The sequence below is a fragment of the Neopelma chrysocephalum genome, unplaced genomic scaffold (genome assembly GCF_003984885.1).
Source record: "Neopelma chrysocephalum unplaced genomic scaffold, ASM398488v2 Primary Assembly neopelma1_88, whole genome shotgun sequence".
Taxonomy (NCBI): Eukaryota; Metazoa; Chordata; class Aves; order Passeriformes; family Pipridae; genus Neopelma; species Neopelma chrysocephalum.
Window position 1 is genome coordinate 183,993 of NW_020897750.1, and position 26,177 is coordinate 210,169.

At 44.9% G+C, this 26,177-nt stretch overlaps 2 protein-coding genes across 3 annotated transcripts; one reads left to right on the forward strand and one right to left on the reverse strand.

Moving 5' to 3' along the window:
• Window positions 1-171: 171 nt before the first annotated feature.
• On the reverse strand, window positions 172-2,854 carry PLAC8 (placenta specific 8). 2 transcript variants are annotated; one of them, XM_027692757.1, is made up of 3 exons: window positions 1,141-1,265; window positions 857-979; window positions 172-660 (listed from the first exon to the last, which is right to left on the reverse strand). In XM_027692757.1, the coding sequence occupies exons 2-3, from the start codon at window positions 963-965 to the stop codon at window positions 524-526; spliced, it is 246 nt and encodes an 81-aa protein (XP_027548558.1). In that variant the 5' UTR covers window positions 966-979; window positions 1,141-1,265; the 3' UTR covers window positions 172-523. The 2 variants fall into 2 exon arrangements, with proteins under 2 accessions (XP_027548558.1, XP_027548557.1); XM_027692756.1 differs by lacking the exon at window positions 1,141-1,265 and adding an exon at window positions 2,725-2,854 and having other exon boundaries at window positions 436-660.
• A 3,521-nt stretch (window positions 2,855-6,375) lies between these two features.
• On the forward strand, window positions 6,376-26,076 carry COQ2 (coenzyme Q2, polyprenyltransferase). The gene is made up of 8 exons (XM_027692729.1): window positions 6,376-6,455; window positions 6,547-6,713; window positions 12,082-12,203; window positions 12,435-12,520; window positions 13,388-13,521; window positions 13,981-14,169; window positions 16,603-16,800; window positions 26,051-26,076. Exons 1-7 carry the CDS (start codon window positions 6,434-6,436, stop codon window positions 16,756-16,758), a joined length of 876 nt encoding a protein of 291 aa, XP_027548530.1. The 5' UTR covers window positions 6,376-6,433; the 3' UTR covers window positions 16,759-16,800; window positions 26,051-26,076.
• The last annotated feature ends 101 nt before the right edge of the window (window positions 26,077-26,177 follow it).

The window sequence follows — 26,177 nt, forward strand, 5'->3', positions numbered from 1 at the left end:
CCTTACCTGTATAACCAACTTCATCTATTCTTTAATCTGCCCACCATTATCTCAAATCTCGCCCATCTTTCAAAGATCAAAGGAGGAAGCAGCAGCCCGGGCTCTGCAAGCCACTGTGGTCAGCAGCAGCTGAAGGCAGGACACGTGCCTCCAGTGAAGGGTTCTGGGAAGAGCTGTGTCCAGTTTATGTGTGTTGTTGGATACCAGCCCAGGGATCAGCTCAACTGAGGATGTCCCAACCCCTGTTCCATGCTCTGGCATCATGCAGGATACGAAAGGGAAAACAATTGTGAGGGGAAAGCTGCCCTGTGCTCATCCCCCATAGAATCATCGAATCAACCGGGTTAGAAAAGACCTCCAAGATCATCAAGTCCAACCCTTGATCCAACATCGCCGTGATTACTAGACCATGGCACGAAGTGCCACATCCAGTCTCATCTTAAAAACCTCCAGGGACAGTGAATCCACCACCTCCCTGGGGGGCACCTCGCCTTTCAGCCTCGCAGCAGGGTGAGGGGGCAGGTTACCCACTGACCGGGATGTTGTATCTGGTGCGGTAGAGGGTCCTCATGGCCACACTGGTCCCACACAGGCAGCATTCATTCATGTCCCCGGCCACCTGGCACCCCAGGCAGGGGAAGCAGAACATCCCACAGCAGCCTGGCAGGGGGAGAAACACAGCAGAGGGTGAAGATCTGCTTGCCCGCTCAGAACTGGGAGAACCAGGCTACATGGCTGGAGCCATTGCACCACCAAGCCGAGCAGCAGGGGCAAGAGAAGTGTCTCAAGAGGGTTTGTAACTGACTGCAGCACACCCGGATGAGGGCTGGGAGAGGGGACTTCCCACAGCACTCACAGACGCCGCAGTCCGAGCAGCAGTCCATCAGCCCCGTCTGCCAAATGCACCTGGAGGCAGCGGGCATGCCATACTGCGGCTGGATCGTCACGACCGTCTGGGCGGCCATTCCTAGATGCTCTTCTGAAAGAGACAGGTGGGGAACAGCAAACAGGTTACTTAGTGAAAAACCTGTGGTTGGTCTGAACCTCCAACCAAACTGTGGGCCGTCACCCTTCAGCAGGCTGCCTTTTGCCCAGCCCTCTTGCTGTTGCTGGCGGTGATAAAGCACAACCGTATCTTACCTGCATTTGTGTCCTTTCAATGCTTTTGCATTTTCTACCACTTTATCCAGCCTTCAAAACAGCACCAGGCCATTGGCATTCCCCACTCCACCCCAGAAAGGCTTCACTAGAGCTTAGACACAGCTCACTGATTTCCCTTGAGCCAAGCCAGGTTGGGCAGTGAACCCAAGCTAAAGGGAACCACTTGGGCATTTCAGTTGTTGAACTTGGCTTATTTTACACAAGATGGCTTTGGCATGGGTCCAAAGCATGTGGGAAGCACCTGTGGTCTCACTTCCTCATACCAAAGCCAGGCTCCACGCAAGAGAGATACTATAAAAAACTCATATCTCCAGTTTCTTGTCATAGAGAGTCAAAAAGACAGAAACTCAAGGCTGTGTCCCAAGTCTGACGCCCTTTCCTTGCCTTCCTGTGGTTAAGCAAGAAAGTAAATCTTGAAAACCACTAAGCCTCAGATCTAAAATAGTAATAATAATGATATAATAAAGGTAATGACAATAATGGTGGTGATGATGATGATGATAATAATAACTACTCTTTCTGCTTCTATCTTCCTAGCCAAGTAAAAAAAGTGCAAAACAGTCTTAGATAACAATTCAAAGAAAGTTTGACTTTGGGGCTAGGTTTTTCTAGATAAGATAAACTGCCTGCTCACATCTGTTAAGACTTAAGCCTTTTTTCTACAAATTGGGTTGGTTTGTTTTATCTCTTAGAAACAGCAGCTTGGCAAAGGCAGAACCACAGTGCTGGCTAATCAAGCTCTTCTCTGTGCAGTTTCTGAGCTCAAAAGCTGGAATAGAAACCGAAATTAAGTAGGAGGTGCTGGGGGAGGGGGAGTACTCTCCACCCTTTCGATTAACCCATGCTTCTCCAGAAATCCCACTCCTGGCTTCACCTGGCAGCACAAGCCAACCTGCAAGCCCGGTGTGAATCACAGAAATCACAGAAGGTGCTGAGTTTGAAGAAAATGCAGCTGGAGGCAGTACCAAGTGTGTCCAGAGGGAAACCTGAGCGTGTGATGCCTTCGAGAGCTTCCCTCTGCCAACCCACAGCCAAGCTACCAAAAAGTGGTGAATCTCTCTACACTTTTACAAATGCACAGTATTCTGTATACGAATATTATTCACATATTTTCTCCTCTTTTAGCTGCAAACATGCAAACATCTCTTAGCTGTAAAAATTAAGACCACAGCATGAAGCTGCTCTTGCCACCAATAGCATACCCCATTGAAGGGACAGCAAACACTTGGGGAGATCAGGCAGCAACCTATAGAAGCGATCAATATCCAACCTTGTGGCAGGACAGCCCGGTTTAAACAGAGAGTAAGTACCAGTCAGATTCCTTTAACACAGTTATACAATTCTGTCAGCAGGAGAAAGCAGCAAAGGACAGGTAACTGCTACAGAATTCAGCTTTCATGCATAGCTTTTTAAAAGCCTCCCCCCTTCTCCAAGTAGAATTTGCAAGATTGTTTGATTTAAATTATGTGCTAAGCAGGAAAAAAAAATCCTTACTTTAGCACTATTATCCCACTTTCCCAGGCTAACAAGTTATTAATATTTCCATGCTTTAAGAGAACCAACCTTCTGGTGAGCAGCCTCTGTCAGAGCACGCTTCTTTGCCAGCCGGGACCCTGCAGAAAGAGCTCTGGGGAGGGTGAAACTAAACTTGCTCACACTTGGAGGTTTATTGGCAGCCAATAAGCAAGTATAATGGGTGGGAGGTAACTTGAAGGGGGTGGTGTGGACATGTGCCCTGTCGTTAGGATTACAGATTTAACAAGCCTGCAGAGCACAAGTTTCCATTTCCCAGACTTAATTATTCATCTTTAAAAAAAAAAAAAAAGTTACATGTTTATTTTGTATTCTTTATTCCCTTAACTCTACCTCCACGTTGTTGCTCTTCAGGGGAGAACAGCTCTGAATGATGTGCATTCATTGGGACAGGCATTTTCCCAACATTTTTCCACACAGAAAAATTGTACTTCTCATATGCCAGACCAGACTAAAGGCAGAGAACCTCCAAGTGCTTCACTCTGAGCTCTTCCCTTTCCTTATGGAAAAAGCTTTGGACAAAGGGGTTGGTGCAGACCTGTTTGCTTTAACAGCCAGGCTTGGCAATGGTGGCTGGGCAGTGTGGTGGCAAAAGGGGCGTTGTCAGGGGGTTCTGGGTGATCGAAACCTCTCTGTGGAGTTCAGAACAGTCCTTGCCCCAGCCTGCTGATGCAGGAGACTAAACAGGGCACTCTCAGTCAAAGCCAGCAGCAGCTAAACCCACCTGCACCAGGGGGCAGATCCCCACGGGGCAGCACCCTGTGCATTGACCCTGACATGAGGGGAAGCCCCAGCCATCCTACTACACTTCCATTCAGCCCCAGACAAGGAGACAGCAGGGAGCGATGACACCTTTGATTTTAATCCTCTTCTCAATCTGCAGTGTGCTCCCTGCTCCTTCTCAGCAGATGCATTTGGGTTTTAATTTCTGACTTAGTAAATACACACCACGTGGAGGCTTTCTAGAAAAATCAGGCTGATTCCCTAAGTGTTTGTCACAAGCCATGTAGCCCAGCCACTATAAAATTAGCTAAGTACTTACCATACACATATCAATTTCCCTCTTTGAGACTCTAATATTTACTGTTTGTTACTAACATGCCCCAAATATTTAACCACTCAAGTCCTGTGCAAGTCACTGACAGTTTTGGATGCACTTCCACCTTTTGTAGAGAATCTGTGGCACCAGGACAGCATTTTTTGTTTCCCAGCAGGATGCAGAGTGTTCAGAGAGCCCAGAGAAGATCAAAGCAAGTGCTTGCTCAGGAGCAAGGCAAGTTCAGTGCATCCCACAGGAAGTGCTGATGGTGTGTTCTCCTTCTCTCTCACCCTCGACAAGAACAGGGAAAGGGGAAATTCAATTAAACTGCAATTTAGGAGCTTTGATAACAGGCTGGGATTTATGGTGCTTTAAAGGAAGCCTTTTAACAATAGTCCTGAGATAACAGTGAGCTGTGCCCTGGAATGCTCCCTCGGCTTCCAACAGCTCCAAAGTTTAACTGGGGCTCTCCCTGCTTTACGATGGGACTGCCTGGCCACCCCTTGGCTGAATCATAAATGATTCATTTCTTTTGCCGAAAACATTGCAAGAGGCTGTGGGAAGTGGGGTTTGCAAAAAGTTGTAGTTCCTAGAAGAGGGGATACGTGACATCCCACTGCCTCAAGCAAATACCAGCTGGCCTAGGAGAGGAGGGAAATGGGAAGCTGAAATGCACAGCCAGTATGGGAGATAACACATTTTAAAAAGCACTCATCACCAACATTTTAAGGATTTTAATAACTCATCCTCCGTTCAGAACTGGGGTGACACTGGCTGTCTGAGCAAGCAAGCCCTGAAAATGCTTTTCTTCCACAGAAAGGCCACCCACTCCTATATGCAATCCTGGTGCATCAAGTGTATCTGCTCTTTGTGACAGTAAAAAGTCCACCATAAACACCTACCTCAGCTCATTCCCTTCACCTGGCATTTAAGTCAGACAAAAAACCCAGCAAAAATGTCAGCAGTGAAATCAAAATGTGAACTCCTAAAACTCACAGCAAGAGCACCACCCTTGCCCAGCTGGGCAGGAGGACCCGTTGCCTCCTGTTGCAGCTGGTGTGGTTTCTGGCCAGAGCTCACCACAGGGCCCGACCAGGGCTCTGCCGGTGGCTGGTGGCTCCAATCCCCTTCACGTGTGGCTTCGCCAAGTCTGCAAAGTGGCTCTGCAAGGAGACAGATGGTCGGCTGCAGAGTGTGTATCTCTTAGCCACAGCAAGACAGCAAAAAGCAAAACATCTCAATAGCTAGGGAGAAAGGAAATGTACTAACAAAACCAACCCTGTAAAGCCTTTTTCCAGGTGCTAAGAACAAAAGGCTCCAGAAAGACCTTATAGTATTGTCCAGTACCTAAAGGGGGCTACAAGAGAGATGGAAAGGGACTTTTTACAATGGCATGGAGTGATAGGACAAGGGGGAATGGCATTAAATGGGCAGAGGGTAAGTTTGGATTAGATGTTAGGAGGAAATTCTTTCCAATCAGGGTGGTGAGGCACTGGCACAAGTTGCCCAGAGAAGTTGTGCATGCCCCATCCCTGGAAGTCTTCAAGGCCAGGTTGGATGGGCCTTTGAGCAATCTGGCCTAGTGGGAAGCATCCCTGCCCACAGCATGGAGTTTGGAACTAGATGATCTTTAAAGAAGTCCCTTCCAACCCAAACCATTCTGTGATAATTTCCAAGCAGACAATGGAAAAATTCAGCTGAAATTAATATTCACCAGTTTACTAGAGTAAATGCAATACTGATGAAGATAAAGGAGCACAGATTAAAAAAAAAACACCACATTTTTTTAACACCTTTTTGCTTTCTCTGCAAAGAACAAAGTATGAATTATGCAGTCTACCACTGTATTTTACAGAGCAGTTGCAACCAGAAAATAGTTTATTCCATTTTAGGCCACTCACATAGAATCATAGAATCAACCAGGTTGGAAAGGACCTCTGAGATCATCAAGTCCAACACTTCATTTTTTCTCTTAATTTTTTTTTGGGGGGGGCGAATCCAGTCTCCAGAAAAATCCAGTCTGGGTTTTCCCCCATTCCGTACCCCAGCTGAAATCCAGTCCAGGTTTTCCCCCATTCCGTACTCTGGTCGAAATCCAGTCCGGGTTTTCTGCCATTCCGTACTCCCACTGAAATCCAGTCCGGGTTTTTCCCCATTGCGTACTCCGGCCGAAATCCAGTCCGGGTTTTCCCCCATTCCGTACTCCGGCCGAATCCAGTCCGGGTTTTCCCCCATTTCCTGCGGAAATCCATAAAATGGTTTGGATTAGAAGGGACCTTAAAGATCACCTGTTTCCTGCCATGGGCATTTTATTTGCTTTTTTTTTCTATTAACGATATAACGTGGAAAGGTTTGGGAGACGACACACACGCTGAAACACCAACACGTTATGTCCCGGTGATTACAATGGAGCCCGGCCCGCCACAGCCCCGGCCGCGGGCGCTGCGCATGCGTGGGGCCCTGTCACGGCGCCCCGCCGGGGCCAAGATGGCGGCAGCGCTGCTGTCGCGGCTGTGTGGGGGTCCCGCCGGGCTCCGGGGCACCGCCAGGCTCTGCGCCGCCCGCCCGCCCCTCGCCGCAGCCACGCCGCCGCTGTTGCTGTCTCGCCGCCGCCCCTGCGAGCACCCGCGGCCGCGCAGCTTCTCGGCGGCCGAGCTGGTGCGCTCCGCGCCGGGCCCGCTGCAGCCCTACCTGCGGCTCATGCGGCTGCACCAGCCCGCCGGTGAGCGCGGGGAGGGCCGGGGCCCCCGTGCCCGCGGTGGCCTGCTGTTCACCCCCCGCTCACGCCACCCACGGGTTTTGTCTCCCCGCAGGGACGTGGCTGCTGTACCTGCCGTGCACCTGGAGCATCGGGCTGGCGGCCGATCCCGGCTGCCTCCCGGACTGGCACATGCTGTCCCTGTTCGGCGTGGGGGCCGTGCTCATGCGGGGCGCCGGCTGCACCATCAATGACATGTGGGATCGCGACTTTGACAGAAAGGTAGAGGGGCCCCCGAGGGCTTGCAGAGACCTGGGCAATGCTGGTCGATGCTGCCTCCCAGTACCTGAAGGGAACTTACGGGAAAGATGGGGCAAGATTATTTACAAGGGTGTGTAGCGACAGGACAAGCAGAAAGGGGTTCAAATTGAAAGAGAGTAGGTTTAGCTTAGATATAAGGAAGAAATTCTTTACTGTGAGGGTGGTGAGGCACTGGAACAGGTTGCCCAGAGAAGCTGTGGACACCCCATCCCTGGAGGTGTTCAAGGCCAGGCTGGATGGGGCTTTGAGCCACCTGGCCTGGTGGAAGGTGTCCCTGCCCATGGCAGGGGGATTGGAACTAGGTGATCCTTAAAAGTCTCCTTCCAACCCTAACCATTCTGTGATTCAGTGAACCGAGCACATGTCCACTCATCTCCAGTATCACAGAATCACAGAACCATTAGGGTTGGAAGGGCCCTCAGAGATCATCAAGTCCAACACCCCTGCCAAGGCAGGGTCACATGGAGCAGATTACACAGGAACGCGTCCAAGTGGGTTTGGAATGTCTCCAGAGAGGGAGACTCCACTTGAACAGATGCTATTTTAGTAGATGGGGCTTTTTTAGCCAGGCACCAGAGATCTTGAAGGCACCGAAGTACATGAACATCACCAGTGCGGCCTTGCTGAGTGCAATCATAGGGCTCCAGGTTCAGAATCTCCTCCATGTTTCTCTCTGAGATGCGTGCAATTAATTTGTCTATGTTTCCTCCTAAAATAGTAGAAATTATTTTGTAAACCATTTCTCTCTAGGACTGTAATAAGTCATCTGGAGTACTTACCTCCATATGGGATAAAACACATGCAGTTGTCAGCTTTAGGTAGTACTTAAGTTTATTTCTCAGCATTGTTTTGCATGACAGAACAAAACAAGTAACACCTTTTTGCTACACTAAGAACCACTTTTTTTTCCCCCTTAATTTCAGGAGCAGTGTTTCCTTGTATTGTTAATTTCCTCATGAGAATGGCTGTTTAGAGTAACATGCCCAACCCAGAGCTAATCCCCTTCTATTGTGTTGTGTTTTTCATTTATGATCTCCTTTTTGTTCAGAAGAAGGAAATAAGCAAAAGGCAGTGCCCAGTGTCAGGTGTTGAAAAGTGTCTTGGTGATGTGTCACTGTTTGCTGGTCCTATTTTCTGTTCCTATATTGTTTCTCTGGTTTTGGGGTTCGGTGCTGGCAAGAGACAGAATAATAACCCAATCCAGTATGTGGAGTTCTTACTACAGCACTGTTGTACTGTTGGGAAGGCAGTGAGTCAGTACGGGCATTGTGGCAGCTTTGGATGGTTTAGGCCTTGGAAGACACTAACAACTGCATGTGCTAAACATATTTGATGGGGAGGATGTGATTAGTATGAGGAAATTTTCAGTATAGTGATTTAATTTCTCCATTATGTGGTGTGGTGAGATGTAAAGTTTTAAAAATTGCCTCCTTGGCTTTTTTTGATATACCTTAAAAGGCTGCCTTCAACACAAGTGTGAGAAGCTGAGTCAACAGCAGGATGTTGGCTGGTGTTGGTGATAGTGGTTTGGGGGTTAGATTTTGTGTTATTTATTATTTGGTAAATGGTTTTTTTTAAGTGAAACATCCCATCTCTAGTTGCAATGTGCAGTGGAATTGGTCACAGATATGTTAAGTGAATGCTTAATCTGCAAAAGCATATGCAAGACACTTCATACATACATGATATTCTGTAACAAGTTGGCTTTTGAACCTCTTCAAATAGACATTACACCATTTTCATCAACATGCACAATTTCACAGAATCACAGAACCATTAGGGTTGGAAGGGATCTCTGGAGATCATCCAGTGCAACTCTCTTGCCAAGGCAGGCTCACCTGGAGCAGGTTACCTAGGAACGCATCCAGGTAGGTTTGGAATGTCTCCAGAGAGGGAGACTCCACAGCCTCCCTGGGCAGCCTGTTGCAGGGCTCTGCCACCCTCAGTGTAAAAAAGTTCTTCCTCATGTTGAGGTGAATTTCAGTAATTTGGGGTTTTTTTGGCATTGGTTGCCTTTGTCAAGTAACTCACCATTCATATAGTTTTAACTTTTTTCTGATATTTGTTTCTTTCTTCAGTTTGCCTTGTATGATTTATTATTCCAGACAGAGTTTTGGAACTCCTTTGTGGGGTGAAGTTGTAGCCCCACAATTGAAGTTTGAGGTAGTGCAAAAGTTAGGCCGTGTTCCATGGGAGCAGTGAAGCTGGTTAGATGGTTTCCATGGACATGGCCTTGGGTTGCAGGGAGTACAAGGTTAAGACTGTTTGATAATGTGCAGGTGTTTGAACTCCTGGATGTCTTGGTGAATCATAGAATCATAGAATCATAGAATAGGTAGGGTTGGAAGAGACCTCCAAGATCATCAAGTCCAACCCCTGATCCAACTCCAATTACTATATCATGGCACTAAGGGCCACGTCCAATCTCTTTTTAAAAACCTCCAGGGATGGTGAATCCACCACCTCTCTGGGTAGGCCGTTCCAATGCCTGATAACCCTCTCTGTAAAGAATTTTTTCCTAACATCTAACCTAAACCTCCCCTGGCAGAGCTTGAGCCCATGTCCCCTTGTCCTATTGTTGGTTGCCCGGGAGAAGAGACCAACCCCCGCCTGGCTATAACCTCCCTTCAGGTAGTTGAAGAGAGTGATGAGGTCGCCTCTAAGCCTTCTCTTCTCCAGACTAAACAACCCCAGCTCCCTCAGCCTCTCCTCATAGGACTTGTGCTCAAGTCCCTTCACCAGCCTCGTTGCTCTTTTCTGGACCCGCTCCAGCACCTCAATGTCCTTCCTGAACTGAGGGGCCCAGAGCTGAACACAATACTCAAGGTGTGGCCTCACCAATGCAGAGTACAGGGGAAGGATCACTTCCCTGCTCCTGCTGGCCACACTGTTCCTGATGCAGACCAGGATGCCATTGGCCTTCTTGGCTACCTGAGCACACTGCTGGCTCATGTTCAGCCTCCTGTCGATCAGCACCCCCAAGTCCCTTTCTGCCTGGCTGCTCTCCAGCCACTCTGTCCCCAGCCTGTAGCGCTGCAGGGGGTTGTTGTGGCCAAAGTGCAGGACCCGGCACTTGGCCTTGTTGAACTTCATTTCATTGGAGTTTGCCCATCTCTCCAATCTATCCAGATCCCTCTGCAGAGCCCTCCTGCCTTCCGGCAGGTCGACACTCCCTCCCAACTTGGTGTCATCTGCAAATTTGCTGATGATGGACTCAATCCCCTCATCTAAATCATCGATAAAGATGTTAAAAAGGACTGGGCCCAGCACTGACCCCTGGGGGACACCACTGGTGACCGGCTTCCAACTGGATGCAGCTCCGTTCACCAGCACTCTCTGGGCCCGGCCCTCGAGCCAGTTCCTGACCCAGCAGAGAGTGCCCCTGTCCAAGCCGTGGGCTGCCAGCTTTTCCAGGAGTATGCTATGGGAGACAGTGTCAAAGGCTTTGCTGAAGTCCAGATAGACCACATCCACAGCCTTTCCCTCGTCCACCAGGTGGGTCACCTGATCGTAAAAGGAGATCAGGTTGGTCAAACAGGATCTGCCCCTCCTAAACCCGTGTTGGCTGGGTCTGATCCCTTGTCCATCCTGTAGCTGCCGTGTGATTTCACACAGGATAATCCGCTCCATAACTCTGCCAGGCACCGAGGTCAGGCTGACAGGCCTGTAGTTACCCGGGTCAGCCTTGCAGCCTTTTTTATGGATTGGGGTGATATTTGCCAACTTCCAGTCATAAGGGACCTCCCCAGTGAGCCAGGATTGTTGGAAGATGGTGGAGAGCGGCTTGGCAAGCTCTTCTGCCAGCTCCCTCATTACCCTAGGATGGATCCCGTCTGGTCCCATAGACTTGTGAGGATCCAGATGACTCAGTAAGTCACTAACTATTTCCTCCTGGAATACAAAATGAAAATATGTTTATGCTGTGTGTGGGAAAGTAGAAGTTAGCATGCTCAATAAAGGCTGCCTGCTGCGCTGAGCAGGCAGACATCTCTTGTCTCACCGTCCTAGTGTGTCTTGTGTGTCTTTCTTCCCCCACCGGACCAAGGCCTCATGACAAGATACCCTGTGACACTCCTTTGTATCCCAACTAGGATTAAATTATTTGTCTTTTCATTGTTATTAATCCTAGATCAATGGGACTGGATTCTGAAAATCCCATTAGACAGAAACAAATGTAAAGAATAGAACTAGAATAGAACTAGAGCCCTTTCATTTCTCCCCAGAAAATAGAAAACAGATGTTTTAAATTGCCCATCAGTTACTCAAATGCAAATGTTTGATGTTCTTTTTCCTGCTGCATTCACAGAATCCGCGCAATAAAAGATTATTAAGGCCGTACTTAATGGCCTTATTCATAATTCCAAGCCAACTTAATTTAAAATTTAAACCTGCCAGGCTGTTTGGATGTAAATTGCAATGCTTTAGAGTATATAAAAAATAGATGTGATAACATCATCAATTTCAAGTATTTTCAGACGTCTTTTCCCATCATTTCTGTTATATCAGCTTTACTGCTCACTCTTTCTCTCTCAACTAGACCATTCACCCTTCTTCTAGCAATGCTCTCAGTGTGTTTTTCCCATTCTTGGTTGAAAAACTCTCCAAATGCTACTGTGGTGGTAGGGAGGAGGAGTTGCCTTCCTGGAATCTGTTTACTTACCAGTATGACATCTCAATGGCCTCAGAGCAAAATCAGTGCTGTCAGGCCATTACAAGACAGCCTTCTGAGATCATCAGGCAAAGCCTGACCTCAGTTCTGCCTGCACAGAAGTGCTTGGTGGTACATAACCATTAGCAATGGTTGTGTATGCTTGAGGAGGTCTGCATCTTCATGGTGATCATATTAAAGCATTTAAGCGCAGAAGTGCCGTTTGAAATCAGGATAGTTAGCTCACAACTTTTTAAGTCTGATTTTTTTTTCCCCTAAGGTGATAAAATTTATATGCAAGATGCCTGCAGTGTTTCTAATCAGCCTCACTTCATACAAGTGGCACCTTAATTCTGCACTAGTTTTTAAAGCCTTCATGCTTCGGTTATAGGCACTGCTGCTTAGAAATCCTTAATGTATTTCTGTGTTTTATCATCGAAGGAACCCCATCTCATGCATTCTGTGACCTGTTTTTGTTTATTTTCACACTTATGTGCCAATAGTGTGACTTTTAGTTACAAAAGGTGCTTTGGAATGTGTTATGTTGGATGGGGCTCTGAGCAACCCGGTCTAGTGGAAGGTTCCCTACTTGGAACTGGATGATCTTTTAGGCCCCTTCCAGTCCAAACCGTTCTGTGATTCTGTGTTGGATTTGGTGTTAACATAATTTCTGTTTTTCAGGTTGCAAGGACAGCAAGTAGACCCCTGGCAGCTGGAGATATCTCCACTTTTCAGTCCCTTGTTTTTCTCGGGGGACAGCTTAGCTTGGCACTCTGTGTGCTTCTGTGTCTGAATTACTACAGGTGATGTATGAGTTATCTTTTGGTTTTTAAAATTTGATTCTGGGTCCAGAGTTAAGCACAGAGACTTTTCAGCAGAAAAAGTGTTGGGAGCAGAGGGAGGGGGTTATCAGTAATGGATTGTATTTTAAAGTAAAATAATTAGTTCAGTACTATGTACAGCTCCCATAATGCTGCACTACATCTAGTGATCTTCAGCCTGGCAAGCAATAATCCTGTTGGTACTTTTTACAGTATTGTTCTGGGAGCAGCCTCTTTGTCTCTTGTGGTCACCTACCCTCTGATGAAGAGAATAACATATTGGCCACAGCTGGTTTTGGGTGAGCTGGAAATATTTTTACTGTTTTTTCTTCAGATGTAGTTTTTGGGGTGTTTTACAAATTAGTATTCATACTTTTGCAATTTGATTTTTATAACTCTATATCAAAATAGAAATACCTTATAGACAAAGCTCTGTTGTATGAGAAGCTTAATTTATAACAGGCATGAGTTGATGTGTGGGTTTGGGGTTTTTCGGTTACAGATCAATTCTTTGTTTTGATGGAGTGATAGGAGGAAGAAAGGGAGCAAAAAAATAAATATTTGTCATTTGAGAATGAGATTTAGTTTTGGGGTTATCTCAAAACCTTTCTTAAATAGAAATTTGTCCTGCATTTCAGTCTTCATCCTCTGAAATAACTCCAGTACAGATTCTGATGATGCTTGTATTTCAGGCTGAGCTACTGAAACATATCTATGTATATTGTCTTTCACATTCCAGCTGTCTTCAGAGGGTTTCTTTACCAAAATTGTCATTTTTAGCCTTGAAGTACCACAGTTGGCTGCCGTGTAGTGTTTTGCAGTCAGTTATGCTGATATCTTTTGTTATACTGACATTTAGGCATTTTAACTTTAGTCCTGTTGTTTGAGTATACTGAAATACTTCTGTGCAAATGTTTCCCTACACTAATGAAGTCAAATTTAAATTAGGGAAAAATGTGTGGCACGTGTATTTTTCCTTGTATGTCCAGAGTATTTAATGTCAAATTAATTCTATTTATTACTTGCCTGAAAATAAGTGATAGAAAAATAGAGATCCTGGTATTGTACAAAAAGGTGCTGACATGATATTCCCTTGAATAAATAATATTTAATTATGTGCATTCTTGTAACTTTTTTGTCTTTCTTTTAACTCTTTATGTTTTTAGGACTTACATTTAATTGGGGAGCCCTTCTTGGCTGGTCTGCCATCAAAGGGTCGTGTGAGTGGTCCGTGTGTTTGCCCTTGTACTTGTCTGGAGTCCTGTGGACGCTGGTATACGATACCATTTATGCACATCAGGTAGAGTAACACTGAGAAATTTCAGATCTCTCTGTTCAAATACGCAAGTTTGTGTGTTTAATTACAACATTGTTGTCAAAGAGCAGAACTAACGTGGCAGTTCTTCAGCCTCAGCTGAGCTAAAACAGCACCAAAGAAGTCCCAGCTCTTTGGTGTTTTATTGTTGTTTGCAAATGTTTTATATATCAGATAGAAAGATGGAAGTAAAATGTCCTTTGCACTCTTATGCATTTGCATTGTGTGAACAAATTTGATGTTGGTATTAGCTCTTGGCTGCTAAAGCAGCTCTAAGACCAGCCTTCTAATTTAAATTTTAATGTAGAGGCCTACAAATGTACTTAAATTGGGTTCCTAGTAAGAAGCATTGGGAATTTAAGCAAGGCCTCCCTTTTTATTTTCCTTATGAAGTGGCATTGAATTGTGGATTTTTTTTTTTGCTAAACCATCCTTTCATTCTAGGATAAGAAGGATGACATCATGATCGGTGTGAAATCAACCGCGTTACAGTTCAAGGAGGATACAAAACAGTGGCTCAGTGGCTTCAGCCTTGCCATGCTCCTGAGTTTGTGCGTGGCAGGGATGAATTGTAACCAGACGTTCCCGTATTACTCAGCTGTGGCTGCTGTAGGGGCTCACCTAGCACACCAGGTTTGATGGATTTATTCACACTTTTTCCATGGGGAAGTTCTTAATAAGAAATCAGAGCACTTTTCAACCCACATCTATTCACCACTTACTTGAAAAAAACCAGTTCCTATAAAGAGGACTGAAGTCTTCTGACCATAAGCTTGCTTCTCTTAAGTACCTTTTGCAGACTTCTTGTTTCAAGAGACCTTCAGTCCACAGATTGTGGAACACTGTGTTTCAGTCTGTTCCTAACCAAAAGAAGTGCCTCACGTTAAGTTGTGATCTCAAGGAGATGGTTTTTGTCTCTCCCAATAGCAGCTGCTGCTAGAATCCACCTCAATATCCTGCAAGATAAAAAATTTTACTATTCTGATACAGCTCTTATGATAGCAGATGTTAGTATCATAATTTTGTGGTAATTGACAGTTCTAATTCACAGTTCTTTTTCTAGCGGAGAACAATCCGGTTCAGTCTTGTAGTTGCATTAGTTCAGAAATTTTAGTGAATAACAGAAAGAAAGAAATTGGCTTTGTCAGTAAAGGAAGCAGATAGGATCTTGCTACCATGTTCTTTGTGAATCCTAACAACTGTGTTGCACAGTTTTGTAGTGACAAATCAGCCTACACAAAAATCAGTTGTTGGTCTTGATAGCCGTGAGTGATAGCAGAGGTTTGTGTATTGCAGCTATTGAAATCATTGACCGTTTGAGAAGTCTGTGGTTAATGTGGACTTTGTAGAGCACATTAGTCTTATGTTACATTTTTATGGGTGGAGCTCATGCAGGTAATGGATATTAAACACACCCCTGAGTAAGAGAATTCCTGTGGTGATGTAGTCCAGCACTCAGCCACTGCTTTCACAGTGATTGTGCTTGGAAATCTATGAGGGAAAGCATACTACGTCAGCTGCATGACCATTTACAGTTTGAATTGTCACAGAGGCTTCACACTGTAGTTTTGGCTGAAATGAAAATCACTTTGCTGCAGGGAGGATTTTTATAAGTGAGGATGCAGAGCTATTGAATGTAAGTGATGGAGAATGCATGACTGTGTGGACTGCCAAAGTCACAAGAGCAGCACTGTTCTGTGTACCACAGAGTAGCTTCTTTTTAAGGGATTATTTTAGTATTAATCCTACTTAAACATTCTCATGCTTATCTTCTTGTTCAGGGCTTCTGATCGTGTGCTTAATGGAGTTTAGAAAGCTGAGTAAGCTGCTTGAGGGCTAGGTTTTCCTTAATTCACTGAATTTTTGCATGAGACAGAGGAATTTGGGTCATGATGAGACGAATTATATCCCTCTCAAGACGTTCACTGATAGAAACATGACATCTTTTACTTTCTTTGTGTGTCTGAAAGTATTTCTCATGGCTTGGCTGCCATTGAGTTTTATTTGTCACTTCAGTGTTTCAAGTTCACAGTGTTTGAGGGCCTAACAGGTTTTTAAGGGTGTGGATAACATGTCTTTGAAGCTTGTGAACAATGTTTCTCTTTATTTGACCAAGACCCAGCCCTGTTTTCTCTATACACCCACAAATGACAGAGAAACGGATTTCCTGGGTAAGGTTTCACTTCTTTTACTTGAATATGTTCTAACTTTTTCAAAGGCTGAATTGCAAGGTTTGAGGTTTTAGGGAGTACTTTTCCATTAATCCTTTCACTCATTTTGCTTAACGTTTCCTCTTGTCTTGATTCTCAAGACATTTGCACCAAATTTTGGTTTTGGGAATATTTTTCAGTAATTTTGCTCTTGCTATACCTTGTGGGTTTTTTTACCTTTAGTTGTGACTCACAGCAAACAGCTGCTCTGTTGGGTAAGCCAAGCCTTGGTTCTAGCTGCTGTTTCAGGTGTCCTGGTTCTTGTTTGCAAAGGAATTGAATGGACATGACTAAGAGCAACTGGACTGAACCAGCTGTATGTGACAAGGCAGGGCCTGCCACTTTCCTGTGCTTTCCATCTAGCCTGGTTAACTTCTGGCTCTCCAGTGCCTTGCCTCTACTGAAACATGGGACAACACCTTGCAGCAGGGATTGAAAGATGTCGGCGTGTTCTGGGGGGTTTATCTTTAATTAAAGTTCCCACTGAAGGATTAGGTGGCTACCTACAAAGGAAGATCTCAAAAAGATTTATTGACATGCCCAGATATTTTCACACTTTTAAATATCAAACTGGACACACCAGTAACCAGGCTGTTTCTATATTCTTTCATTGAGACGGTCTGGGAATCATGTTCATATGTGATGCTTGACTTGTGCTGTATGTTGGATAAATCTGTCAAACATAGACGCCAGTTATGCAAAAACTCTTTTTTAAGCACAGGGTATACCTGTTTCTTGTGGAGGTAAGGGTAGACTTTAGAATTTCAGAATAATTTTTTGTGTCATTTTGTGATGTATCAAATATTTATGAGTCTGTAGAATAATAATCCTGTAATGTTTTACTGTGCTTTTGCAGATTTACACTTTGGACATAAATAAGCCTGAAGACTGTTGGAAGAAATTTGCTTCAAATCGTACTGTAGGAATTCTGCTCTTTACAGGGATTGTGCTTGGAAATTTGTGGAAACAAAAGGATTTAAAAAATGTAGAAGAACCTTTAGAAAACAGATAGTTGAAATTATTATAAATACTGATATTTTAGTCCTGCTAAAATGTAAGTACTGTAAGAAGGAAAAAAACTTTTAATATAAATATAGCTGCTTTATACTGTTTATTTATAAAAGGTGGTGAAAACATTCTTGTTTCTAAAATCATGCAATTGAGATGATCCTACAATGCAAGTTTTGATTATCTGTAAATAACTTCAATCTCCAAGGAAGCTTCAATAAGTGAAGCTGCTCTGCTGGTCCTGTGTAGTGTCAAGCTTGTGTCAAGCTCTGAAGACCGAATCCAAGATTTTGTACAAAACATATATCTCTTAGTGATGGCACGTGCAAAAATGCAAAATTATTTCAGGATGTAAATAAAATCTGCCTGTACATGTTTGATGGTCTGGTTTATTAAAAGAATAATTCTCAGTTTGAGTTGGAGCTTGCTGCATGAAAGAATTGCAATAACTGTTTTCATCCTGAGATGTCTAAAAGCAGTCAGAACTTTTGAGTGTGTGAGGTTCATAATAAGTCATTAGAGAGGTATTTAGGATTACCTTTTGCTGTTGCTGTGATTGCTGACAGTGGGTGCTTTTCACGTGAAAAGAACAGGCTTCTGCGAAGTTGCCTGCACAGAGTGGGCTGAGCTTGTTTGTCAAGAGTGACTTGAACACAGACTACTGACTTCAAACAAAAACAGAGTAGCCCAGAACTATTGCCAAGTGTCCATGACTGCTGGCTGACCCTGAGCTACAAATTTGTCATGCTACATGACAACAAAAGTTGTCATACTTCTATTTTTTAATTCTGTTTGTTTTGACTTATGCCTACTGGTTTTATTTGTAGTCTTACAGGAAGAACTTGTTTCTAGGAGGATGCTTAGAAACAATAAAAATAGCAAGTGCAGGCTAACAGTTAAATTGCTTAAAACCGTTCACGTTTTCAACTGGCTTATGCTCTTCCAGTTCCATGATGTGCACGGTGTTTAACCTTTTCTTTGACTCCTGGTGTTAAAGAGCTTGTATGGCATGTTGTGAAGTCGATTTCTGTGGAAGGAGGAGCAGGCACACCTGTTCTGGTATAATGATACAGTGGAGCTTACCTGAGTTTCCATACTGGTTGGCAACACAAGCACACTTTTCTCCATGGGTGACTGTGTATGCCTGCATGTGGGGCTGTGGTTTGGTGATACAGAATGTTTGCTTGCCAAGCTCATTATGGTATCCCAACCACCTTTCCTGATGTCTGCTCTCCTCCTTGAGTAGGTAGGGCACAACTTGTGTGTGCAGTCACAGCAATAACCAAGGCTCAGTACTGCTCTGGCTCCAAAGATGGGAATGATACTTTTAAGGTTATTTAAACCAGTATTTCTGAGAGACCTTGCAGTCCAGAGCCATGTGTGCAGGGTTTGCTAAGGGTAATTTTTCATTGCCAATGATGGTGAACAGGCAAAGCAGTTCTTGGTGCAGGAAAAAGAAAGCATCTAATGGGTCAATGGCTTTGGTCACAGAAGTTCCTTTTTGGGGCTGGAACTGCCAGTTCTGAACACTTCATTTTAATGTACATCCTGTAAAGTTGCTTTTTCTTTTACTATTTGCATCAGTGATGTCAAATACATTTTAAGCAAATCAGAAATAGCAGATTTTTCAGCCTGACTGCATGTAAGATAGAAATACATGAAAATATTAGGAAGTGTGACTGCTTTTAGGGCATCCTCAATCCTTACACAGAAATTGTTTTAAGTAAGTTTTATAAATTTGGGGTGGAGGAAGCATTAAGTTAGAAAAAAAAGGCAGTTTAAAATTAAAAATACTATGTTTCTAAACAATTATGTGGTGAAGTTGCATTTTGTGGAGAGAGAATTGGATGCATCCAACTCCATGTTGAACTTTGTTTATAAACCATTTACTAGTAATAAAAAAGTCTTCTGATGTAGTTAGGATGGATCAGTTTCTTAATACTACTTAGTGTCATCTCAAAAAGATGGCAAAAGTTATTCATCCATTTTTAATACACTGCAGTGTCTTTGAGTAGCTCAGATTTGGGAAGAGCTCCTATTTTGTAGTGCCTTTGAACCTACTGGTGTCCTTTGTCCGATGATGGCTTGTCACAAGCATTTGTCTTGTAATGAGAGGAAGAAGAAGGTGTAGCTAAATAAAAATCAAAGTTCCAAAACAGTCCTCATGTCCTAAACTTGAAAATCATTTCATGTTTTCTGTGGGAGTTTTCCAAGTTCATCTCAAAGTACATTTTACAAAGATAAGCCATAGCTGTGTTTTAGGTTAATTGCCTGAAAAACTAAGTAAGGTTGAGGTTCTAGGCTGTATAGTACTGAGGATGTTATTTGCGTGAGCATTTTATGATTAATACACGGAAATAAGAAGTAATTTTTCAAGTGCAAAACAAAAAAAGCTGACCTACTTCCTGAGTAAAACTGTTTGGCAGGTGTAGGTTCATCTTCTCCTTTCATTCCCAAGCTATTTTATTTCTAATCTTCACAAGGACACACTGCTGTATTTAGATACAGTCTACTAAAAAGTTCTCAAATAGACCTGTCTCTAAGCATCAGCTTTATTATTAGGTAGTGTGCTTTTGCATAAATAAACAGTGTCCTCTGGAAGTTTCTCCTCCGCTGTCAAACCTTGCCTTTCTTGTTATCTTCCTTTTCCAAATGTTCCTCCACAGGATATTGAGATGATAAATGCTTTTGCAGGCAGCAGGAAGGTCAGATATGCCTGGCAAAGGCCTACTGAAACACTTCCAGTTCCTCTGTGGGCCAGAAAACTGGGTAACCAACACCAACCCTTGCCTGCATGTGCTCCCATTGTACTTGGTAGAAAGGTGGATCAAAGCAAGAACAGCTCCTTGTCCAGGATTAGCCCTACAGAAGTAGGGTGCTAGTTCCTGCAGGGATGCAGGGATGCCAAGGCATCGATAGCCCTTCATGATGGGGCTGGATTTTTTCCTTAGGAGCCCACTTAACAAAGTGGCACATGAGAGGTTTCACACTCACCTTTGACGAGGGAAAGACTCTCCATAGGGTCAGCCAAGGCAAACTGTGCCTGGATTTTGCTATTTGTGTGTTTCGTGGTAAATATGGAGGTGGCGATGCAAGGGGGCCAGATTTTTCCCTCCATTTGAAAGTATTTGCTGCAGGAGCTGCAGGGAGCAAACAGCTCAAGCCAGAGCACACAGGCCAGCCAGCCTGGCTGGCAGGAGCTCAGCCCCAGGGGCCACCAGGGCAGCAGGTCAGGCGTGTTGCCAGCCACTGGTAACATGGCCTGGCATTGAACAAAGGACACCAGTTGGTTCAAAGGCACTACAAAATGTGAGCTCTTCCCGAATCTGAGCTACTTAAAGTCATATCACATAATTGTTCAGAAGCTTACTATTTTTCATTTTTAATAAATAAGGGGCTTGACTAGGTCAGAAAGGTGTGTCTGTGTGGAAAGATCAGAGCATCCTTTGGGTCACTAAAAAGCCAGCTGAAAATTAAGGTACCACCAGCACGGCACTGTGATTAGCCAGTATTCAAGGGAGACACTGAAAGCACAACTGTTGTGATGAGGGACTGGTGTGGTAAGCAAAATGTAGAAATGTATTTTGTGGGCACTTTGTTATTTCCTTTTGGCAAAAGCTGGGAGAGGGCTGTTAGTTTATTTTGAAACACTTCACAGTACAAATACCGTGAAGATAAGCTCTGTTTATGCTTCAAAACAAAGCACACAAGAAAAAATGGGGACATTAACTGGCCATGGATAATGTGAAATTTAGGTACTTGCTGAAGGCTCCTGGTATACTGGAGAGGTGAGTTTCCTGCAGTGCCTCCCTGTAGTTTGTGACAGAGGCAAAAGGCCAGAGCAAATTCTAGCAGAGTGTGCTACATGCATAACCAGAATTACAAAGAAAATCACAAAAGAGTTAATTTATTTTAGAGTACTTCTCTTTTCCTGCCACTTCCAGGCAGCTGTACATATGTGATTTTGTCTGAACAGAGCAGAAAGGTTTAGTACAATTAAACCAAAACGAAACCGACAACAAAAACAGTATTCAATGCCAAGTTCAAAACTTCTAAAAATACAGCTTTAATTTCTGGAATAGGGAGTGTAAATCCACATCCTAATGAAAAACAAATGAAACCCACTCCCGAATGCTTACACCAGCAGAACACAGTTCCTCTAAATTGCAAAGCTTGGCTAGGGCAGGTAGAGTAATAAGGAAATACACCTAATATAAAGAAGTTGCTTCAACTGCATAAAGAACAGAACCAAGCCTGTAACAAGCTGTGAGGACAGTGGACAAAGCAATGCCCGTTCCATAGGACCTTGGGTTTTTTTCCTGGACTGACATCAAAGCATTTGGAACGTTCAGCTCTGAATGAAAAGTATCTCACTCTCAACAAGTCCCTGAAAGGAGGTTGTAGGCAGGTGGGAGTTGGTCTCATCTCCTGGGTAACAAGTGACAGGAGAGAAAACGGTCTCAAGTTGTACCAGGTGAAGTTTAGATTTGATATTAGGAGAAACTCCTTCACTGAAATGGTGGTTAGGCATTGAAACGGGCTGTTCAGGGAAGCGGTGGAATCACCACCCCTGGAGGTGTTCAGAAGGTGTGAGGATGTGGCACTTGAGGACGGGGTTTAGTGGTGAACATGGCTGTGCTGGGTTAGGGGTTGGATTCCGTAATCTTAGGGATCTTTTCCAACCTTAATGATTCTATGGTTCTATATAGAAGGGAAATAATTTTACCTCCAGCTTAACTTCGAAAGCAGCAGCACGTACATAGCATCAGGGGAGTGTTTTGAGAAGAAGCTTCAACAGCGTTAGGTGGCTGCTTAATAGAAAAACCTGTGTGCATTTTGTGTTGCCTCTCATGCGGCACCATGGCCAAATATTTATCAAACAGATTTTCCAGCTTCATCAGAGCTTATTTTCCCCCAAATGCTGTCATGTTGTTAACCACTTTTTCAGGGGATATATATAAATGGCAATAAAAGTACTTGAGAGAAAATAGAGGAAAGTACAGATTTTAAGTGCATTACAGTTGTGCTTTACTTAAGGGACCTTGAATTTATTTGCTTAGAGATGACATGATCCTTTTTCCCTCCCACACTTCCGCGTGCATGACACTGCACAGTGGGTGCAATAAGGGAATAAATGACACTGCACACTGGGGGCACTAAGGCAATAAATGAAAGGTTTGGCAGTCCACTGGAAAGAGTTGTGCTGACTGTATCTGTCAGGTGAGGGGCTGGGGGTTTCCTGCCTCCTTCCTCCTTAGGAGGAAGACTCAGGGCAGAAAGCCGAGGCTGTGTAAGCCCAGGTTGTCCGTGGAGCTGAAGAGGCTGAGGTTGCTCTTGGCTCGGCAAAGGATAGGCTGAAGGTCTGGTGCTGCAGTGTCACCTGCTTTCCCAGGTGATGGGAGATAAAGACCTGGTTGCTCAACACCAAGCAGGGCTCTGGCTCCTGCAGTTTCCTCCCATGTTGGGAGGAGCCAATGAACGTGCTTTCCCACTGCTGGACCACTGCCAGCACAACCTGGAGACCAGTAGCCTGTTATTTCTTGTATGCTGGGTAGGATGGGGAAAGTGTCCTCTCACTCCTTCCCCTGTCTCTCAGCCCAGCCGTGAGCTGCTGTGCTGGCAGGGGTCCTCTGAGATCTTGGGATGTGCATACAGGGAAAACATCCACTATAGAGATGTGAAAGAAGGGACTTTCTATCTGTTGCCTTCAGGTTTTGCTTGAGAAACCAGTGGCAAGGGCAGCAGGGGCAAAAGGTTGCCTTCAAGAGTTTGAACTGCTCAGAGCTGATTTATCTATGACAAGGTAAGTCAGAAAAATGGAGGTTAAACACGTGGGGAGCTACCATCAGAGGCTATGACCTACCCCACCATCAGGATGAGCACGTTGGGTCACGAGACTGCCATGGAAAAAAAAAAGCAAAGCTCTTTTCAGAAGAGGACTTGTGGTCATGTACACAGAGCAGGTGTGGAGCACACAGCTTCCCTCTCTTGCACATCGTCTCTCCCGGTTCAACTCTCTCTCCATACCTTCTTCCATCTGTCTTAAAAAGCATCTTTATTATTAAGTCCTAAAGGCCCTTTTTAATCAATAGTACAACTTATTCTGCTAAGTAACATCGATACATTTAAAAAATACTTTTCTCGTGTCACATACTGTTGCAAAGGGTGTTGGATGTGCTTCTGCCAATACCTTGGCAAATGTTGGATCAACTTCATGGTTGTTCACATATGGGCGTTCACTCAGCTCCTGCTCAGGTGCTCCTCATGTATGCTGGGGGCAGCACTATTGAGTTAAAGCAAGGATACCACGTGTGCTGGACATGAGAGGCAGGAGAAGGTAAGGTCCATCATCCCCTGCAGTGTGGTTGCAGAAGCTGACAGCTTGGGATGAAACTGCCTTAGAAATGGCACAAAGCACACGTCCAAGCTGGAAATAGCCACAGGTTAGCTTACCCCAGAAAGCCTCCAGAGCTGGCCCAAGAGCAGCTGAGTTTCTCCTGCTTCCCACCACTGTCTGGGGATAGGGATGGGGGCAGGAGGATCTGCACTTGCATCCTCTGGAAGCTCTTCTGCTTGTGTGCAGGTGCAAGTCAGTGAATTTTTGAGTTAGGGAGTTAATGAAGCAGCAGACTACAAAATTAATGAGTTGGACTAATCTGTACACTACAAAGAGGTTGATTTTTACTTTAGTTGTTTTTTACCCTGTGAGTTCCTGAGATAAAGCTTGATTCCCAGAGGGCATTATCCTGAAAGTCTGAGTGACCTGAAGAAAGAGTGGCACCACTGAAAGCATAACAAGGCGATGAGCACAGGAAGCAGAAGCTCAGCCAGGCTGCATGAGACATCTTGTGACAAACCATTGCCCAAGCCAGCATGCAACTGCAGAGGAATTTGAAACCTATTCTCCTATTACTTTCATTTAGGTCTGACATGCCATGACTGTGAGCTGCTGCAAAGCAGGTGATGCCCTCAGCCCTAGCTGTGAGCACTACACTGTGTGCTGGACCTCATGTTTGTGTGCCTGCAGCACAGAGGGTTCAGGCATCTTGCACAGATGGCACTGCACCCTCCCAGCTGTAGCCCCAGCACCATTTTCTGTCTGATCAGCCAGCCAAGCAGACCCACTCCACCATGTGCAATGTCCCTAGTGTGGGAGGGACAAAGAATGTGCAGACATGGGCAGGGAGCAGCTCTCTCCTTGTACCAACTGCAATGGCTTCAGTTTTGGTGAGATGTGCACCTGGCCCTTGGCTATATTTCTAAGGGCTGTGAAAATTCCCCTTTCTCAACTCCTTTCTCCTATGGCTTTTTTAGATGCAGGATTTTTCCTTTAGCCTGAGCCATTCCAAGTTGTGGGAAAGAAGCAAGGTTTGGGGGAGATGTGCTCTTCCATTGAACCAGCTGAGACATCTAGAAAAAAGTAAAGTTTCAGATTCAGAAGCCCTTCTCCATGTTTGAAATGAAACCCTGAGGCTGTTACTCTGCCTCTGAAAAGGGCTGGTGAGACCAGAGCTTTGGAGAGAGTCCCCCAGGCACCCTCCTCTGCCAGGCAGCCCACCCAAAGCTGCACACCAGTGGGCTTACACAGACCCTCTGTGAATGAACCCACTTCTCACCACTTGAGATGACAGGGGTTGTGTAACTAGGAACACAAGGCAGCGTGCTGGGGAAGGTGGCTTTGCTCATTTGTGGTAGTGTTTTGAGTTGTGCTGTGGAGTTGTTTGAAGTAGTACAGAGAACAGGTGCAAACATTCCATCATCTACCAATAGTCCTGGATCACTGGGGAGGTCCCAGATGATTGGAAGTTGGTGAATGTCACGCCCATCCACAAAAAGGGCCAGAGGGAGGACCCGGGAAACTACAGGCTCATCAGCCTGACCTGAGTACCTGGCAAGGTTATGGAGCAGATCATCCTAAGTGCAATCACACAGCACCCACAGGGTGGACAAGGGATCAGATCCTGCCAGCATGGGTTTAGGAAGGGCAGGTCCTGTCTGACCAACCTGATCTCCTTTTATGATCGGGTGACCCGCCTGGTGGATGAGGGGAAGGCTGTGGATGTTCAGGTTATTGCTTTAGCTCTGTCTGAAACAAAGCAGAAAAAAGGAATTGCTTGAGTGGGTGTCATTACTGGCATGCCTGCAGATCTCCTGAGAGCTATTGCACCGGGCCAGATCCTGAAGAGCTCTAACTGCTTCAGATGGTGTTGGAACTTGTAGTGACAGCACTTGTCCACGCATCTTGGGTGCCCAACACAGGCAGGACATGGGCTTGTCGAAGAGAGTCCAGAGGAGACCACCAAGCTGATTAGAGGGATGGAGCACCTCTCCTACAAGGAGAGGCTGAGAGAATTGGGATTGTTCATCCTGGAAAAGAGAAGGCTTTGGGGTGACCTTATTGCAGCCCTACAGTACCTGAAGGGAGCTGACAGGGAAGATGGAGAGGGACTATTTACAAGGGCCTGTAGTGACAGGACAAGGGGGAATGGCTTCACATTGAGAGTAGGTTTAGATTTGATATTAGGAAGAAATTCTTCCCATTGAGGGTAGTGAGGCACTGGAATGGGTTGCCCAGAGAAGCTGTGGATGCCCCATCACTGGATGTCAGATGGGGCAACCTGGTCCAGTGGAAGGTGCCCCTGCTCACTCAGTTCTCCCACTGTCTGTGAGAGATTGAAATATTAAAAGGTTAATGACTCAGATGACTGGCCATTAACAGCAGCAGGTGCTTTGTTTTCAGCCCCCAACCGAAGGGGAGGAGGAGAGTTTTGGGTGTGTGGTGGCTAAATCTCTTATCTGGGTAAGAGCAGCCCAGGTGCAGGGGGATGCTCACTCACCTGTTGCAAAATGTGAAACATGTAAAATTTTCTTAGGAAAGGATGTTCTTCGATGTTTGGTCTTTGTATACTTTTAAGCCTAATCAGCAAGAAGGGAGATTTAATCCGTGAAACAGAGAGCAGCTAACAAGCAAGCTTTAAGCGATGTCCAGGTGTCAGAAAGATAAATTACTCACTGGCAGAATTGCCTTGTTAAGATTGAGGGCTGGACATGCTCCAGTGATCTCAGAGCTATGGGGAGGTTAGCAAAGCTTGGGAACAAGGATGTATCACTCATAGTGGGCACAAAGAATGCAAATTTTATGGTCCACAGAGATATCTGGCAGAACTCCTAAGATAAGGAAGAAACTAATGGATCCAATGCATTTCAACTGTGCTGAAACTGCTGCTGAAAGATTTCTTGGGGAGTTCAGTGTCCCTGTAGAGGATAACTTCTTTTTTATTCCACACTTCCTTCAGCTTGAACAACTGACACACTGACAAAATTTAATTTCCCAATTTCCCAATTTGAACTTTAATTTCCCAAGATGTTGACTGCCAGGAGGAAGTGAAAAATGGAAGTGATGGAGAAGAGACTTACATGTTT

What these genes read in the sequence shown, in the direction of transcription:
- COQ2 (XM_027692729.1), top strand. Translation starts at nt 6,434, where the DNA reads ATGCGGCTGCACCAGCCCGCCG. An exon ending in ATCGCGACTTTGACAGAAAG is followed by an intron (nt 6,714 to 12,081) that starts GTAGAGGGGCCC and finishes TCTGTTTTTCAG; the next exon opens with GTTGCAAGGACAGCAAGTAG. An exon ending in ATACCATTTATGCACATCAG is followed by an intron (nt 13,522 to 13,980) that starts GTAGAGTAACAC and finishes CTTTCATTCTAG; the next exon opens with GATAAGAAGGATGACATCAT.
- PLAC8 (XM_027692757.1), bottom strand. Translation starts at nt 965, where the DNA reads ATGGCCGCCCAGACGGTCGTGACGATCCAGCCGCAGTATGGCATGCCC. An exon ending in CTGCTCGGACTGCGGCGTCT is followed by an intron (nt 661 to 856) that starts GTGAGTGCTGTG and finishes TCCCCCTGCCAG; the next exon opens with GCTGCTGTGGGATGTTCTGC.